Source organism: Lepisma saccharinum, chromosome 11 (genome assembly GCF_977018435.1).
Source record: "Lepisma saccharinum chromosome 11, izLepSacc3.1, whole genome shotgun sequence".
NCBI lineage: Eukaryota > Metazoa > Arthropoda > Insecta > Zygentoma > Lepismatidae > Lepisma > Lepisma saccharinum.
This window is the reverse complement of record NC_139239.1, coordinates 61,627,175-61,644,397: the sequence shown is the minus strand read 5'-3', so window position 1 is coordinate 61,644,397 and position 17,223 is coordinate 61,627,175. Positions and strand designations below refer to the sequence as shown.

At 36.2% G+C, this 17,223-nt stretch overlaps 1 protein-coding gene across 2 annotated transcripts in view; it reads left to right on the top strand.

Annotated features, from left to right (window-relative positions):
* Window positions 1–17,223, top strand: part of LOC145995276 (phospholipase B1, membrane-associated-like) — a 59,769-nt gene that overhangs the window by 26,321 nt on the left and 16,225 nt on the right. For both annotated transcript variants that reach the window (XM_083131863.1, XM_083131862.1), the window contains exons 3-6: window positions 1,458–1,684; window positions 3,257–3,416; window positions 7,053–7,210; window positions 16,463–16,631. In XM_083131863.1, coding sequence (XP_082987989.1) covers window positions 1,458–1,684; window positions 3,257–3,416; window positions 7,053–7,210; window positions 16,463–16,631 — 714 coding nt within the window. The remainder of the gene's footprint in view (window positions 1–1,457; window positions 1,685–3,256; window positions 3,417–7,052; window positions 7,211–16,462; window positions 16,632–17,223) is intronic.

Here is a 17,223-nt window from a genome sequence, read left to right as displayed (position 1 = left end):
AAATACCCTTTAGATTAATTAATATCGAAACTGTTTCTAAAAAGCCATGGTTTATCTACAAATTTTAAATATGTGGTGTGTAAGAATGATTCCATTCCAAGAAAATGTTGAAGGGTGGAACTTCACAATTTACTGTTTCCAAATAATTGATAATTTTCAGTTATATGCTCTATGCAAGTTAATTTTGAGAACCAAGGAGCAAACATAGTCAACAGAAACAGCTGTAACATGTTCCTTTTTTTCCCACAGTGATCGACGTTTCAAATTAATTAATGTTACTCAGATCTACATGTATATATTCAAAGTATGTCAATGAAATGCCTATCCAGAGATCATACTGCTGAGTATATTTGTGGGAATTGCTTTGCAACATAAGTATAAGAATATCTTGTCCATTTGATGACATGCTAGGAATTCAAATTTGATTTGCTAACCTGGTTGGTGCATTGTTTTGATAATGTGCAAATAGCATGGCCATAGACAGAAAAAAAACTTTCAGAGAGGGGTCACTCACAGTGTCCTGTACTTAAGAGTATTATAGTCACTATTCACTATAGGGGCATGTATTTTGAGACTGAATACAGGTTAAATTTATATACTATTTCAAGTACTGTGTGCAGTTGGAGTGTTTTGCAGTCAGAAGTCGTCCTAGGTTCGAACTCTTGTCAAGATTAAAAAAGAACTTATTCAGTTTGAATAAAAAATAATATTGGAAAGAGAATTGCAAGAAGTGAGAGAGGGGGCTCATGAGTGGGATGTGATTAACCTGTTTCACATAAGATTCAGGAATTCTGAACATTTGAAAATTCTGGCTAGTTCATCTCTAGACCAGCATTGTCTCACTGTTGATTTTTTTGTAAAGCTTTGGATAAGTATTCAAATGCAGATTTTGGTTTTTGAACTTTCATTACTAATCTTACATACCAGAAATTTCATGCCAGCCTCTGTAGTAGAGTGGTTATCACACCGTGCTACGATGCCAGAGGTCTTTGGTTCGAATCCCTGTGTATGGGTGTTCTTTGTGTACCCTTCATCAATTTCATCATATTATCACTCATCCTAATCTTCACGATTAGCCAAAAGTGGCAGAAATGCGAAGTAAAATAAATCAAATTAATCAATCAATTCAGAAGTTTTGTGGTAGTTTGGACCCTAACATACCCCTCCCCTCTAAATACAGCCATCACAAATAACAAACATGTTGATGGATAACCATTACTTATGAAAATAATCTCTTTTCCAATCAATACTAATTTCATTTGTAAGCCAGAATATTTACGTTCACATCCCAACGTAAGCTAGATTTTCAAGATGATTGCATATTGAAATAATTACCCAAGTGATAATGCAAACATGTTAATTCTTTACTGGACAAAAATTGTTGGAATAATTTTATTAAGTAATGAAGTGAGAGTAAATAGCACATTTTTCTCACAATCATTTTTTTTCACTTCCAGGTGGACAAGGGACATGGCGTCAGTATCTGACTGTACCCAATATTTTGAAGGAGTTCAATCCAGATTTAGTAGGCTTTTCCACTGGAGACTCTACTTTCTTTCAACCAGCATCACAGCTGAATGTAGCAATTCCGGGTGCCTTGGATGGAGATATTGTATCTCAAGCTACGATGCTCATCTCCCGCATTCAAAATGATCCACGGATAGACTTTGAAAAGGACTGGAAGGTAAATTCATGGTATACATGTAAAATACATGCTTAGAAAACTACTGCTAACCACCTCATTATTATTGAAATGGAAATGGTTAACATTTCTCCATTAATGATTGGACTTATTTTATATAGCAAATTAATTCTAATGGCCCTGCAGGAACAAAACTATTGTTTTCATACAAGAAAATGGGAAAAACTGCAAAAAGTGGTAATCAAAAATAAATCAAATATATAAATACATTGACATTCATACAAGAAAGTAACATCTGCATAGGTGCGCCCAGAAAGTTTATTTAAAAGGGAGGTTCGGCAAGTGATTTAATCATAACCTCTATTCGTCCGTTGACCAATTTTTTCATGGATATGGATGTCGTCAGATACATAAGAATAAGCTATAATCAGTGACAGTGATCGGGTTCCAAAACCGGGGGGGAGGGGGGGGGCAAGATGCCAGAACTGGGAGAGGGGGGACAAAGACAGTATATTTCCCTTTGTAGATAAGGTTTAAAATAATGCAAAAGTGTGGATGGTGGGCAACTGCCCTCCCTCGCCCCCCCCTAATTTCCCCCACTGGCTATAATATATCAGAGTTATAACAGTATAAGAACTAAATATTTTTTATGTTATGCACATGTGAGATACACAAGATTACTCAATTGTGCATTACATTCACAATATGAAAAACATTGATAATTGTGATGAATTTTTTTAAGGTTTTATCCACTTCCCCAAAATTTCCTCAACATTCCCCTAAAAGTTTTCACAAAGGCCCAATTTATGGCCATTTTGCCTCTAAATTTACCCTTACACATTACTAGAACTTATCCCCCCCCCCCATATGAAAAATTCTGTATAAACCCCTGATTTTACTTACTTCAAAACCATTTTCAATGTTATTGTGGGTATGAAAATGTAGCAAAATAATTATGTTGATTTAGTTTCCTCCAAGAAATGTAAAACCAAAGGGGAGTTCCAGCCCGTACATGCACTACCCTTTAGTATAGCTATGACTTTCTGGATAGTAAAATATAAATCAATATAAACATTTAGTGCAAATTTCAGTGTTGACTGAGGACAATTTGGGAGCTACTTGGACCATGCATCACCCAACAAAAGCCACTTGGCAAGCCGTGGCTCTCAAAGGCTGTTGCACCCTTGAGTTTAATTTAGCTAAATATAAACTAATTTACTTAAACAACAAAATAAGAAAATACAGATCTTGGTTATTGCATGCAATCATTTAAAGCAGTGTGAAAATTGAATAACAATCACTAGCCATCACTTTATGATGCACAAAGATTAATTCTGTCATTTGAATTCAGTTCAAACCTCAAGTTTCTTCCTTTGCAAACTTACAACTTGCATTTGCATCTGTTGAAAACGTAGGAATTTGCATGTCCCCCTCACCTGCACAAAATTATCTTACCTCCTTGAAGAATAAGAAGGTGGGCGGGAAGATGGAATGACAAGTAGTAGAAATTATATTTTGGTTAAAAAGTCATCTTATGTTTATAATAACGTAAATGTGCTACAATTTATGAGGTGAAAGAGCAAATATGTAAGTAACTACTTTTGTGTTTTCAAGATGGTGACAGTTCTGACTGGCCATAATGACATCTGCTCAAAGAAATGCTACAATCAAAAAATCTACTCAGCTCAACACCACAAAAAGAAATTAATCCAGTTACTGGATTTCCTACAGGATAATTTGCCGAGGACATTTGTTAATCTTTTGCCAGTTGTGAGTAAGTAGATAACTGTTTTTCTGGTATGTATTGTATCCAATATCATATTACTCTCGCGTAACTGCAGCGAAATTTCAAGACAAAAATTCATTTTTTCCTGCAAATTGTTGTTTTGAATTTAAATAATGGAATTATTTAATCTTTTTGAGAATTTGGAGTCTTCTATATTTTTTCATTAGTTTTAATTTGTTCAATCCTATTCTGTAGCTATTTCATTGCATTAATTATGTTTCTGTGAGTTATTTATAGGGCTGAGCTGATACCGATACCGATGCTCTTACCGATTCCCACCGATACCGATAAAGATACTTGAGAATTGCAATAATTAAAATTTGTTCAAAATATTGATCAATATTGGTGTGTAAATGTTCTTCTCCAATTATATGCATCAATTTACGAAGAAATTTGGTTTAGAATATTCAAGAATTACATCAGAATATTAAAATAGATGTCATGTAATCACAAAATACAGTTTTTCGTTCATGCAAAATTAGTGCAAAATAAAAATAAAGTTTGAATTTTGCATAATTTCCAGGATAATTAGACTCTGCAAATGTGTCCCATGGCATTTTTGCAGACCCTGTGAATGACCAATATGACAGAAAAGTATCGGCTGGTATCGGCAGATAAATAAATTCCAACCAATACTTTCCAATACTGATACGAATGGTTTTGGTTTTGGCTCAGCCCTAGTTATTTATATTTCAGATGTCACGTTATTAATTTTGATTAATTTTTTGAAAACTTGCATCAGAGTGTGTGTGGGAGAAAAATCATTAATATTTTCTAGTGTGCTGTAAAGTAAATAATGTTACATCTTCTGAAGAATGATAAATTCATGAATGGAATGGTGGCAAAAGTTGCACAATTTCTAGACATGCCCTATGCCAGAATGCAAATTTACTTTGTTCATAAAATAATTATAGCAGGTGTACTTGAAGTGTAAAGAATAGACTTGTAAATAAAAGTAGAGAATCGTCCAAGTTGGTTCCTCTCACATTTTGGCAATTTTTATGTTTGGAGATACTTGGTAACATTAATATCACCAGTGATTTACCAGCAGAAGTTTCCATTTTAGTATCACTCGTTGACTCAGTTGAGGTAAAAGAGAGGAAGTGAAAATTAAGGTGAAACCAAGGTTTGTATACTGTGCCATTGCTCTACCAACTGAGCTACGAAGAAGCCCAGTTGGTAGAGCTTTGGCACAGTATAAGAGAACGAGTCCATGTAAGCCTTCATTTTTGACTGAAGTAGCCAAATATAATTAAAACAGATACAAGTTTCCCTTAGTTCCAGCATTTTTATGTAAAATTGCCAGCCTCCGTGGAGGAGTGGTTAGCATCGTGCACTATGATGCCAGGGGATCCTGGGTTTGAATCCCAGCCTGAGCATGGGTGTTCTTTGTGAGTATCCCTTCATCAATTTCATCATATCATCACTCATCCTTATCTTTGCGATTAGCCAAAAGTGGCAGAAAAGTAAAGTAAGATAAATCAATTCAATCAATAAATGTTTATGCTTTCTCACAGAAAAACTGGTTGTTGATAGATGTACACGAGTTTGAGAGCATAGTTTGTTGAGATGAATTTGAGAAGTCTGGAAAGACATACTAGGACAGAAGCACCAATACCATAGATGGTCATAATAAACATAGTTATATAGTGTTTGGATAGGTAATTTTTAAAAAGTAGCCATACAGTTACATACATGTAATGTTATTATACATGAAATTTTATTTTATTTTTATTTTATACTCTTTATACTTTTAATATGCTTAAGTATGTGTTAATTCCTTTGTACTCAAAATTACACATGTAATTGACCTATCTCATATCATAGTGCTATTGTACTGCGCACCTTTATTTTGTTATTATTAGTAGTACTATGCTTTTAATTTTTCATATTTTCTTTCCTCGTTGGCAAGCCCATCATTTCTTTTTCTCTTCGTTTTTCTTAGTCGACCGTTTCTTGTCTTTTTCTTTGTCAACCCAGAAGACAGAGAGGCCGTACGGCTACCCCAACCCCTGCATTCCAACGACACCCCAGGATCCAGTATAACCAAACCCCTATATAATTAACTAAACTTTACATGATCATAATTTTGTTCAAATAATTAATAATCGGATCCTCTATCCATTGCACAGGCGTGATGAGTTATTATACATGGAATAATAGAGTGCAATAGCTTCAACAAAGAATTTGTACAGGAACTAAGTTAAGGGTAAATAAGGACACGAGTTGGCAGTTGTGTGTGTTGTGAAAAGAGGGGTCTCCAAGAAGTGACTTTTTTTTTCTTCTTTTTGTGCAAAATGTTAAATGGAACCATGAAAGACGGGTGACCATTGGTCCAAGGGAGGACAGAGGAGCCAAAGGGCGATAGAACCAACGAACTGATTGGCTTTTTTGTTCTTTTTTTCAAGACAGTTTGTTGGTAGAAAAAAACGTGCATTTTCCAAGAGAGTGTGTTTTTAGATCTGACGAGAGGAGGATTGTGAAATTGTGTTAAGTGAGGGAAGGAGAAGAACTTTCGTTGTCCTTTATGTCTTGTGGTGAAGTGGATAAAACACGAGTACGGTGGATGGGAGGACTCATCTTCCATTGAGTTGTGCTACGCCGAGGGGAGATAGCTGATCCAGACACGTAAGTGAAGCCCGACTGCAGTAGTGCCAGTGGCACTTCTTACTATCGCCCCGCGTCTCCTAGACCCTCACGGACAGAGGAAATGTGAAGCTAAGCGTGTGGACCTCCAATTTATCTAGTTGAATCTGGAACGTGCACGAACTGAACTAAACTCAAAAGTTGAAATAGCTATTTCATTTTTTTTTTTTGGCCAATGGGGTTTTATTTTATGTAAACAAATGGGTGGGAGAGTTGTACCTTTTTTTTATTATTATTATTATTTTCATTTCATTATATAGAATAGATTATCGTATAAATTGACAGCTATTTATTTTCATTGTCGACTTAGAATAGCAATAGTAAATGGCAGCTACCCTTTCCCAGTGCTTGGTTGGAGTGGCAGCAGAGAAGAATGAACCCTGGGAGTCTCATGCTCTGAATATTCTTAACCCTTCGCTACCGCTCTGCCCAGCACACTATTTGTACTCATATGATCAAGTGGATGGAAATAAATCTTATCTTATCTTATCTTATCTTATCATTTTAAAAAGTAACTTTCTGTTGGACATTTTCTTACAAATAAATTTCACACAATCAATGGCTGACCTCCATAGTGGAGTCATTAGCACAGCATACCATGATGCTAGAGGTCCTGGGCTCAAATCCCAGCTGGTCATAGGTGTTATTCTGAGCATCCCTTCATGAATTTCATCACATCATCAGTCATCCTCATTTTCCCAAATAGCAGAAAAGCAAAGTAAAATAAACCAGTCAATAAAAAACACAAACAATGATCATTATTTGTAATAAAATAAATATATGAAGACTTACATGTGTTTTATTTATGTTTCTGGTATATAAGTACCAGTATTATTGCTACAAATATAAGACATGATGGAACAAGGCATTATAGCAATCTCTTATTATTCTCTTAAGATTTTCTTTTGCAATCAACACATTTAATGTTTAGTTATATTTTCTTGCAGTTTTTAATAAAGTAACATTGACATATTTCAGATATAACAAGATCCACTCAGCTTTCGAAGCCTCTTCTGTGTTCCATGATCCAGTATGTATACTGTGGCTGTCTAGACCGTGGGGTTGGAACTTACAAGGAGAATGAGAATGAGATTATTCGCAGTGTCCATGAGTTTCAGAAAGTAGAGGAAGAAGTAGTGAGTATTGAACTTAAAGTAGCCTGAATAAATTATTTTAGTTTTGTCCCTCTTCTAGCCCTTTGAGTTATATTTGTGAATAATTAAGAGCAGAAAGAAATAGATGAAGAAATATCAATATCATAGCCAGGACTCAAACCCACATCCTTCAGAATTTGATGAAATTTGTTCAGCATTCAACATCCTAAGTCACTGTGTAGAATATATTTCAGTAGATATACAAAAATGAATTTCCAAAAGATTAAATATTGTTAAATTTTTAAAAAGTCTTCACCTTGTGCCATCATGATTTGGAATAAATAATATAGGTGATTTTGATAAAATCAAATACAAGGGGCAGTCAGAAAGTTCCCAGAATTGTGGTATACCACTGTAATGGCAGGACACATGGCAATGCTTAGTTAATCGCAAGTGTCATATACTGGGTTAAAAAACCTGGTCTGTCGCACCATACCATAGTGTTCGAATGCACAAAAATTTTCTGGTGGGAATGTTTTTTGTAGCTCATTTGGGGTGGGGGTTAAAGTGATGTGACATTGTGATAGAAAATGTATACCTCATAAATAAAACATGGAAATGTACACTGTGAGTAAGGAAAGGATTTCAAGAATTTCATTCTTATTTGCATAAATAGCAGGCCCATATTGTGAAATATTTAGTAGGCCCATACATGAGAATAAATATAAAAGTTCTACCTATCTATTTTCATGATTCGAAGTTCAGGGCCTCCTCGTTGGTGCAGTAGTAACATCGTTGCCTTGAAACTAAGGAGTCCTGGGTTCGATACATGGTGGTTCTGTAAGTCCAATCCCCAATAACTTATCTGTGCATAAAGTGGACGTAAAAGAAAGATCCATAACAATTTGGAGCTTATTGTCATGTGTAATCCTAATAGACAGCTTGATAACTATGTCCCTCATTTCAGTTCACTACACAACACAACACATATCATTCACAAAAATACAATCCACTCACTATTGTATTCACACTCTGCGTCTAAATAAATTCCATGCACCAAGGAACCCTTAAAGACCACTGAACACAATCTAGACTAGAACTGGTGTTTGTCATTTCAGTAATTCTTAGATGCACTCATAAACCATTCCCGGTTTGCCAACAATTTTCTCCTCCCCACTGTAACTCTAGTTGTTTGAAGGTCAACGACCTCTTTTTCAACTCTTCTGCAAGCCTTCAATGATGTTCTTGCCCCTGCTATATGCCACACTTTCCCTTTGCTTCAAAACTCCCTGTTCCTGGGAAAATTACATGCTGGGAAAAATTGGTTTGTAACATTGAGCCAGACTGTTGAGGAAGTTCAGAGGGAATTTCCCTGCTATATGCAACCCTTTTCCCTCTCCTGTAACAGTTTGGTTCCACAATTCCCCATTCATGGGGAAATTACATGCCGGGAAAAATTGGTTTGGAACATTGGTCAGGTGATCCTTAAGGTAGCTCTGTCACGCTCTTCTGTCACTCCCTGGAGTTGCCCACCAGCTGTCTCATGAATTCAAAAAAAGTGGGCAAGGTTTCCAAGTACTAAGAAATCAAGGTGCTAACTCCTAAGAAATCAGTTTCATCTTCTCATTGAAATGAACAATTTTATACACATTTTCTGATAGATATTTTTTTCTGTATTTTGGTCACTGAGTCTGCGCTTCGCAGATAGCCTACATAGCCTTGCACCTCGCAATCCCTACTTTTCTTAGTCTCATCAAGTTCAGAACCATAGCAGCGGGAGTTAGCCCTGGGCGCCGAACAATCTAAATGAAAAAAGTTGTAAAAGAGAGAATGCCATGGTGCCTTGCAGAATTATTTGCACCCTATTAAATCAATATTGTTTTCAATGCAAAAAATTGGATTTCAAAATTATCTTGCTTCGCTCCCAATATGTGTTTCCTTTCTGTAATGCAATGTAAATTACCAGAGATAGAAGTAAGCAGTGATTTATCCACACCCCCTAAACACCCCCCAACACCCTCCCAAATTTTGATAAACACCCCCCTGCAGGGGGGTGTAAATATGGATTTTTACTTCAACATAAAGGAACCATTTGTAGCTCTACAAGAAGCGAAGTCCAATGGACCTTTCGATTAACTAAAACCAAACTGTCAAGGAAGAAGGGTGGAATGTTCAGCATGGTGATTTCCTGGAAACACCAGCTCCCTTGACAAGGCTTCACTAGGGAAGGGACACTGCCATCTGGAAAATGTCAAACTGACCGCTAATCTTCCTTCCAGGGATCACATACCACACACAGTGTTGACAGTTCAGCATTTGAATATCTAAATAAATATTTCTTAAATACGTTACAGGTTTATAAATTCAACCCCTGAGTCAATGAAATTTACATTTAGTTTCATTTTCCTTTCAATTCTTTCCATGGGCGTCCGGAAGGCCCCCGCCCCCCGGAAAATGAAAGTCAACCAGAAATTATATATTTTTCACATATAATTTCATTTCAGCCATAATAATATGCGTTAATTATTGCATGAATGTGATAAATTCAAATTTAAGCAATGTTTTTTGAGGGAACAATACTATTATTGGGGAAAATGTCCCTTATTCGCCCCCCCCCCCCCCATGTAAAAAAATACCTTCCTTGTCTCTTGCTGTAAAAAATCCTGCGGATGACCATGATTCTTTTATGTGAAAAATGTACAATAAAAGTAAGGGAACAAATTCAAAGATACAGGTTTGACTATTGTAGTGAATTGTGTTACTATGGTTAGGAACACTATTTTCTGTAACTTGGGCGAGATGGATGATTTTGGAGTGGTAGAGAAGAGAACAGTCAAATGTCTTAGGTCAGTCTCAGTGTAGCATCTCAGTTCATGTTTTGTCGTTCTACTTAGTGTAACAATGTCTAAAACTTTACTGCAAAATTGGCTGAAGAAGAGAGAGAAATTGAAACCAGACAGAAAGAAACCAAAAGTGGCGAGTAGAAAAGCAGTGGTAGGCATAATTTCTTCCAACGGATACCTGGTGGAGGCACATAGTGGTTCAGATCCCACTTTAAATTGTAGGTCCAGTTCCGATTAGCCTTACTGTGCATAAAGTGGACTTAAAACACCAAATCAACCAACCATTCATAAAGTACCAATATAAAATTTACTGACAGAGTATTGGATATAAAACGGCAAGAATTTCATGAAGAACCTAAGTGATTCATTCACGTAGAACCTAAGTGATTTATTCACGTCTATAGTTGATGTGTGTGACAATTTTTGTGACCTTAAGAGTTCTTACCTTTGTAAAATTATTTTATATTTTATAAGAAATTAGAAAGAGAGTTGTAAAAGGGTGGGGGGGCTCATGTGGGGTTTGCCTGGGTGCAAAGGACAAATGGGCTGCCAAACAAGCAAAACAGATATAAATAGAAAAGAGTTAACGTCATAGTGCCCTGTGAAATTACTGGCACCCTATTAAAGTTATTGTCAGTTTGCAAAGAGATAGATTTAGTAAAAATTGTCTTCCTCTTTTTATCAAGTCTGTTCCCCGACATAATGACATATTTTTTTTTTTCCAACTTTTCAGAGGAAGCAAAGGAAATATAAGGAATTAAACATAAAAATAAATTTTATTTACATTAAGTCCAAAATTTATATCTGACCATAGGCACACCAGTGGGAACACGACGGTGCATGCCACTGCCTGCTGGAAAACGTGGAGAGAGAAAAATTTCGGTTGTTTCATTGTGCTCTTTGTGTTGGAAAGTGAAATAAATGCTATTCAATTTTAAAATAAAGCATTACCTCAAATTAGAAGTGAAAATTCCTCGCCTTTCCTTTGCAGCTAACATGCCATGCGTTTATTTGCACATGTTATTTAGTTTTCTTTTAAGGCAAAGAGGCACATTTCCCTAGAGTCTCTCGTTCAGTATTTGAAAGATCAACTCTCAACAGCGGCAAGCAAGAAATTCCTCGACCGATTTAATTCAAAAGCAATACCAGGTGTCTATCAATTGCAGTGGCAAAAAAAAAAAAAAAAAAAAAAAAAGGGAGGGGGCTATGTCATGGAGAGTGGTTCAATGTCCCTCCAGGCCACTTCTTTACTTGCCAGTGGCGTGACGTTTTCAAAAGTGTTGTTACCGGTCATCAATACGATAATTATGTCTTAGACGTTCTCCTCCCACTCACCAGATGTCATCGATCTAGATTTTTGTTCATTTCGTTTTTTTATTTGTTTGTATTTTTCAACCCATGATTTATGCACACACCTCCAGAAAGAACTACCAATCATGGGACATCGCGAAAATCCAACGAATAGTGCTCGAGCACTGTTGTCAATTCTTCATCGCTTTTTTCTAAATTTATTTATTTATTTTGCAATTGAGGTGAAAAGGGCTAGAAACCCCCCACCCCCATAATTTTCGGGTAAGTCTGACATTTGTGCCGTGAGCAGACGACAGAATTCCGCACTTTCAGCGAATGTCAGTTTGGTACGTTCAAGTTAGTTTTTTTTTTTTTTGCAAGATTTCCTCGCACCGAGGAAAACACCATTGTTATCTGTTGTCTAACTAAAGGAATGGTTGTAGTTAATTCCAGTCTTGGCTTTCTAGATAAATGAATTTCTGACACCTGTATGTGCAAGTAAACATAATTTAAATTTTGAATATTTTCGTCTCATTTGTTCTGATCTATGCTAATCGTGACGATGAGAATGTATGGAGAATGAATTAAAGATGATGAGGAAACATTGACATGACCACAATTAGGTCACCTGGCTTCGTAACGTGTTAGGATGACGACTACGGGGCTTTCAAGAAAAAAACATAAGTAAAGGTGACCTCTCTCATTCAGTGTGTATACTTCGCATCCTAGTTTGTTCTACCCCTTGTGTTAGTAGACACCTTTACGTGATAATAGAACATAGGATCCCTGTTTGGGACCCGGCAACACGACAGGTTACTATGTAACATATAAATAGGTTATAATAAATGTAGTTGCTTGGAAGAATAGAATCCCAATTTTTAGGCGCAATTCAGCTCTTTTCTGCCAATCCAAAGTGACAACACTGGCCTGTTCCGCCAGACCTGAAACAGACATGGCCTCCGCAATAACCCCATAACACTCTTTGTCCTAAATCCAAAAAAGTCTTCCCTTACATTGTACTCTCATTGACCGCCCTCTTCTCTTGTTATCCCTTCAGGGTAAACGAAACTGCCTACCTCTTCGCTTGTGTCGGCTGCATAAAGAAATGTCTGCTTGTAATATCTATTCGACGACAGTGTTAACGCATTAAATAACGTTTCAACAACTTTTAATTTTTTTAAAAATTTTGCTGTCACTTGCCACTGCTACTCGCAAAGGAAAATAGAGTTGAAAACATTTTAGAAGAAGGGAATATGAAAGACCAAAAGTGGGTCCTACCTTACCGATGATTACATCTTCACTCAATTGATCTTGTTGTTTTTGCATTTTAGTCCAGCACTTTCTTGCATAAATATCATCGCTGCACACGACACGAATCACAAACAAAGCTCTACCGCCACGAACCTCGCGCTCCGAGCCACGCTACCTTGTAGCGTCCTGAGCAGGAGGCAAGTTTTCACAGAGAGGGAACAAGCGAGGGGAATCCCCGTTCACGATAAAAATAAATTATTATATTTCCAGTGAAAGGAAAACTACTTTGTAAATATAAGGCGTAGCTAGCTAGCATTTTAATTTACATAATTTGGTATGAAGACTTACTTTACAAATATAAGTTCTTTAGACTTTCCGTTTACGCTACGGTGTTGGGTGAATCGACAAGACCATCAGCACTCTGACCAGAAAACGAAGTCGGAACTACAGTACTCCGTAATTTTCAATTTCCATTACTCTCGTCGATGAAAGGAAGGAAAACCTAAGTTTCGTACAAAATATGGAGAATGTACAATGAAATAGAAATCTCTCTGCACGAACACAGGCTAATGTTTATATAAAATGCTGGTACACTACAAATTTCCAACCCTGGCGGAAATGCAGCGTTGCTGACATTCTGTTCGTCCTAGTGGGTAACACCGCGAGGCCGGCCTCAGGAGCACGTTATAAGCATACGTACAGTACTCGTAAGATTAGGCTTCCCGCATATACTACCGTACGATAGAATGTGAAGAGAAGAGGCCCCAGCAAATGTGCCTCACTCCGTGGAAAGTTTGTATACTGAACAGGGTTAGAATTTTTTTGTAATTATCATAAATGAAAATTCCAAACTTTTCCATTGAATTACATGTGTTTTGACGAAATAAGTAAATACACCTTTAAAAGAGTAATGGCGTGGGTAGGCCCGGCCTCCTGGCCTCATAGGACGCTTCGCCACTGATCAATTGATAGATTGATTGAGTTGTTTTAAGTCCACTTTATGCACAGTAAGGCTAATCGGGACTGGACTTACAGTTTAAAGTGGGATCTGAACCACTGTGAGCCTTTTCCGGGTATCGAACCCGGGACCCCTTGATTACAAGGTGACAACGCTACCACTGCACCATGTGGGAGGAGGCACCAGGTGTCTATCAAACATGCATCTCAACTTCCCACTATATTTTAAAGTCTTCACGGCCATGCTCTAGAGTTTCATTATTTTATTTCAGTTTGTGAATCATTGTTTAAACAGAGATTTGAAAACACCAGCGGGATTTGGAACTCACTTGCAACATAGAACTATTAAAAATATATATATGCATATTTCCTAACTGTAGCTAGAACAGGAGGGGGCAGGGGGCATGTGCTGAGGTAAAGAGGACACCGAACGAGCAAAGCAAGATTGTAAAGAGTACAGATTGTGGGATATTGTGAAATGAAAGTATTGTTGCTATGTTTAATTAATAATATGCATTATAAGTTTGAAAAAAATAGTTCTAAAAATTTTCTTGCTCGCTTCACTCTCAGTATCGTCATTTATTTAAGAGTCATATTATATCTGCAGATACATGTACTTAATACTACTACTTCAGACAGGCAAGAGCGCACACACCCATGCAATGCATTCTCACCAATATTTCATCGATGAATTGGGAACCCCCCACAATAATATCTGAGTTACACCTACGATAAGAACCATACAAATACAGTAAAAAAATATTGCGCAAGTGTTCCTAATCCCTTTTTAACTAGCTTAAGAATTGCATTAAATGATCCCTGGTAATAATATGTTTAATTTTGTGTTTTTCAATGTCATCTCTTGTGTTTGTTTAACGATTGATTAAATCAAGTACTGAACTGTAGACTGAAATGTTAACATTGTCACAAAAATATATTTTCCATCTTTTCTAGCATTTGACATTTTTTTTTCTTCTGAAATGTTACGTGAAGGGAAGGGAAAGGGGGGGGTTAATCTCTGGAAACATCTATGAACAAATTGAATTAGGGCAAACATTTTGAAACAGTCCAAAATGTGCATTAACATTCCCAAACTTACACCCCCCCCCCCAAAAAGTTTCCAACACCCTCCCAAGGGAAATCCTGGATAAACCCCTGGAAGTAAGACTTCTTTTAATTGGCTTTGCCTTATATGCATGAACAATTGTTTGGAGGATGGAGGAAAAGGAGCATACATATTTGAGAGACAATCTTCATGATATTTGCTGTTGGTTTATTATGAGGTGTATGAATTGATTATGTAATGTATTTAAATAACATATGTTGTGTATGTGTGTATATATATATATATATATATATTTTTGTGACAATGTTAACATTTCAGTCTACAGTTCAGTACTTGATTTAATCAATCGTTAAACAAACACAAGAGATGACATTGAAAAACACAAAATTTAAACATATTATTACCAGGGATCATTTAATATGTACATATTCAAAGTTTCTTTAATATATATATATATATATATATATATTAAAGAAACTTTGAATATGTACATACTTTAGTGTTAGCATGTTGCATATGTATTTTTTTATTTAACGTCACTCCATATTGCACATGTGAAAATTACATACATATTGTACATGAAAATTATACATGTTACATGTAAAAAAATAATTATATTTGAAATAAATTTATCACTTATTTTATGTCTTTAAAATGAAAATTACACACAGCTGGGTCTCCAACATTTTAGTTAAGACAGTGATTTTATGACACATGGTAGGACAGTAGTTTGCAAGGGAAGTGTGCTGGGTGCCGAAAGTTCGGGGTGGGGGGAGGGGAAGCAACGTAATGGCTGCCCGCCCCTTCCAAGAGAACGTCTTTAATCTGCCACTGGTGAGTAGACATACTGAGGTTCCCACCATAATACTGCATGCGAACTACCTTATCTCATTCTCTGTGTGGATGGAAATTCCTGAAACTTTTTGACTGCTTGTCCTATGTGCCAGAAACACTCATAAAAATTATTTATTTTATTTATTTGAAACTTTATTTGTTAGAACTCAAAATTTATTTTCCAGAATACTAATTCTAAAAGAATATATCAATGTAATGTTTACATATAAAATCCCCTCTTCCCCTCCAACCATTCTCTTCTGGCTTTGTCCACCCTCTCTCGCACTCCCTGTCTCTTGTCCATCTCTCTGTCTCATGTCTTTTTTTATTTCCTTTACACTGTGTCTTAAAATTATTATCATGGTTTCAAGTAGTTGGTATATTGCAAAAGACGAAGGTGAATGTTTATATTGTACTTGTACGATAATAATAGCTGTGGAAGTTTGCTACCCTATCATGTGTTTCCCATCAATCACAGGGATGTCTGTGTATATCAAGATGACTACTTTCATGCAGAAGTCCTTTTTTGTCACTGAATTTGCACTGGTTCTGCTGTAAAGTTCAGAGAGCGTTTTGACTGCGATTTGGAAGTGATCCTCCAGTTGATAACATTCGTTCATGGTTTAATAAGTTTCAAATAACTGGATGTGTCTGAAAAGGGAAGAGTTCTGGATGTCTAAGTGTGTCAAATGAAAGCATCGAGAAACATTGGACTACCAGATGGATTTGTGCCGTGTCACAAAAGATGCTCACATTGAACATTTATAAGGTACACTATGTAAACTAGTTGAGTTGTTGTTTACTCCCATAAAGCTTTGTCCTTGTACCCACATATAACAGAAATTAAATGACTATGAAATCCTGATAATCATTTTAGGACATGCTGTATTGGAAAGTAGTTAATTTCAGAGTTACATTGTACCTTTTTCATGTTTTGAAACAACCTTTCTCATCTGAAAGATAAATAGCCAGCATTATTTCTATCTTTCTGTCTTAATACCCAACAAATGTATAATTTACGATACTCATCAACTTAATTTTATACTTCCACAGGTAAACAGTGGGCGGTATGATGTAAGAGATGACTTTACTGTGGTATATCAGCCTTTCACTATTAACCCAAACCTGCCAACAAAGAAATCAAGATTCGGAGGGGAGGAGGTAGATATGTCTTATCTAGCTCATGACTGTTTCCATCTTAGTCAAAAGGGCCATGCAATTGGTAAGTACAAGCTTCTGATTGATTGATTGATTGGATTGTTGTTTTAAGTCCACTTTATGCACAGGAAGGCTAATCGGGACTGGACCTACAGTTTAAAGTGGGATCACTATGTGCCTCCACCAGGAATCGAACCCGGGACCCCTTGGTTACAAGGCGACGACGTACAAGCTTCTGATCACATCTAAAATTGTATTATAGTAATATTCGGTTTCTTGCCACTCAAACAATGATCACATACCTTGGCCATTGTTATACTTGTTTATTATTACTTGATAATTTTTCTTTATTGAATTTCAGCCAATTATAGCCAGAAACAAAAGCCTGAGTAACTTTATGGTCCATTTAAGTAAAGACCAATTGGATTAAAATGTATATATTTCTCATACATGTAGTCATAAGAGAAGGCATATATAAAAAACAGGATTGAAACCAGCTTTTTAGAGTATATTATTAACGCATCAAATTTTTCTTAGCTGGAAAAAAGTTAATGCAAAATTTTGTAGTTGCTAGATAAATCCTAAATTCTGTTTTGTAAAGTGAAGTTCATAACATTTGTGAAAGAAATTTAAAACAAAGCTTATTCAAATTTTAA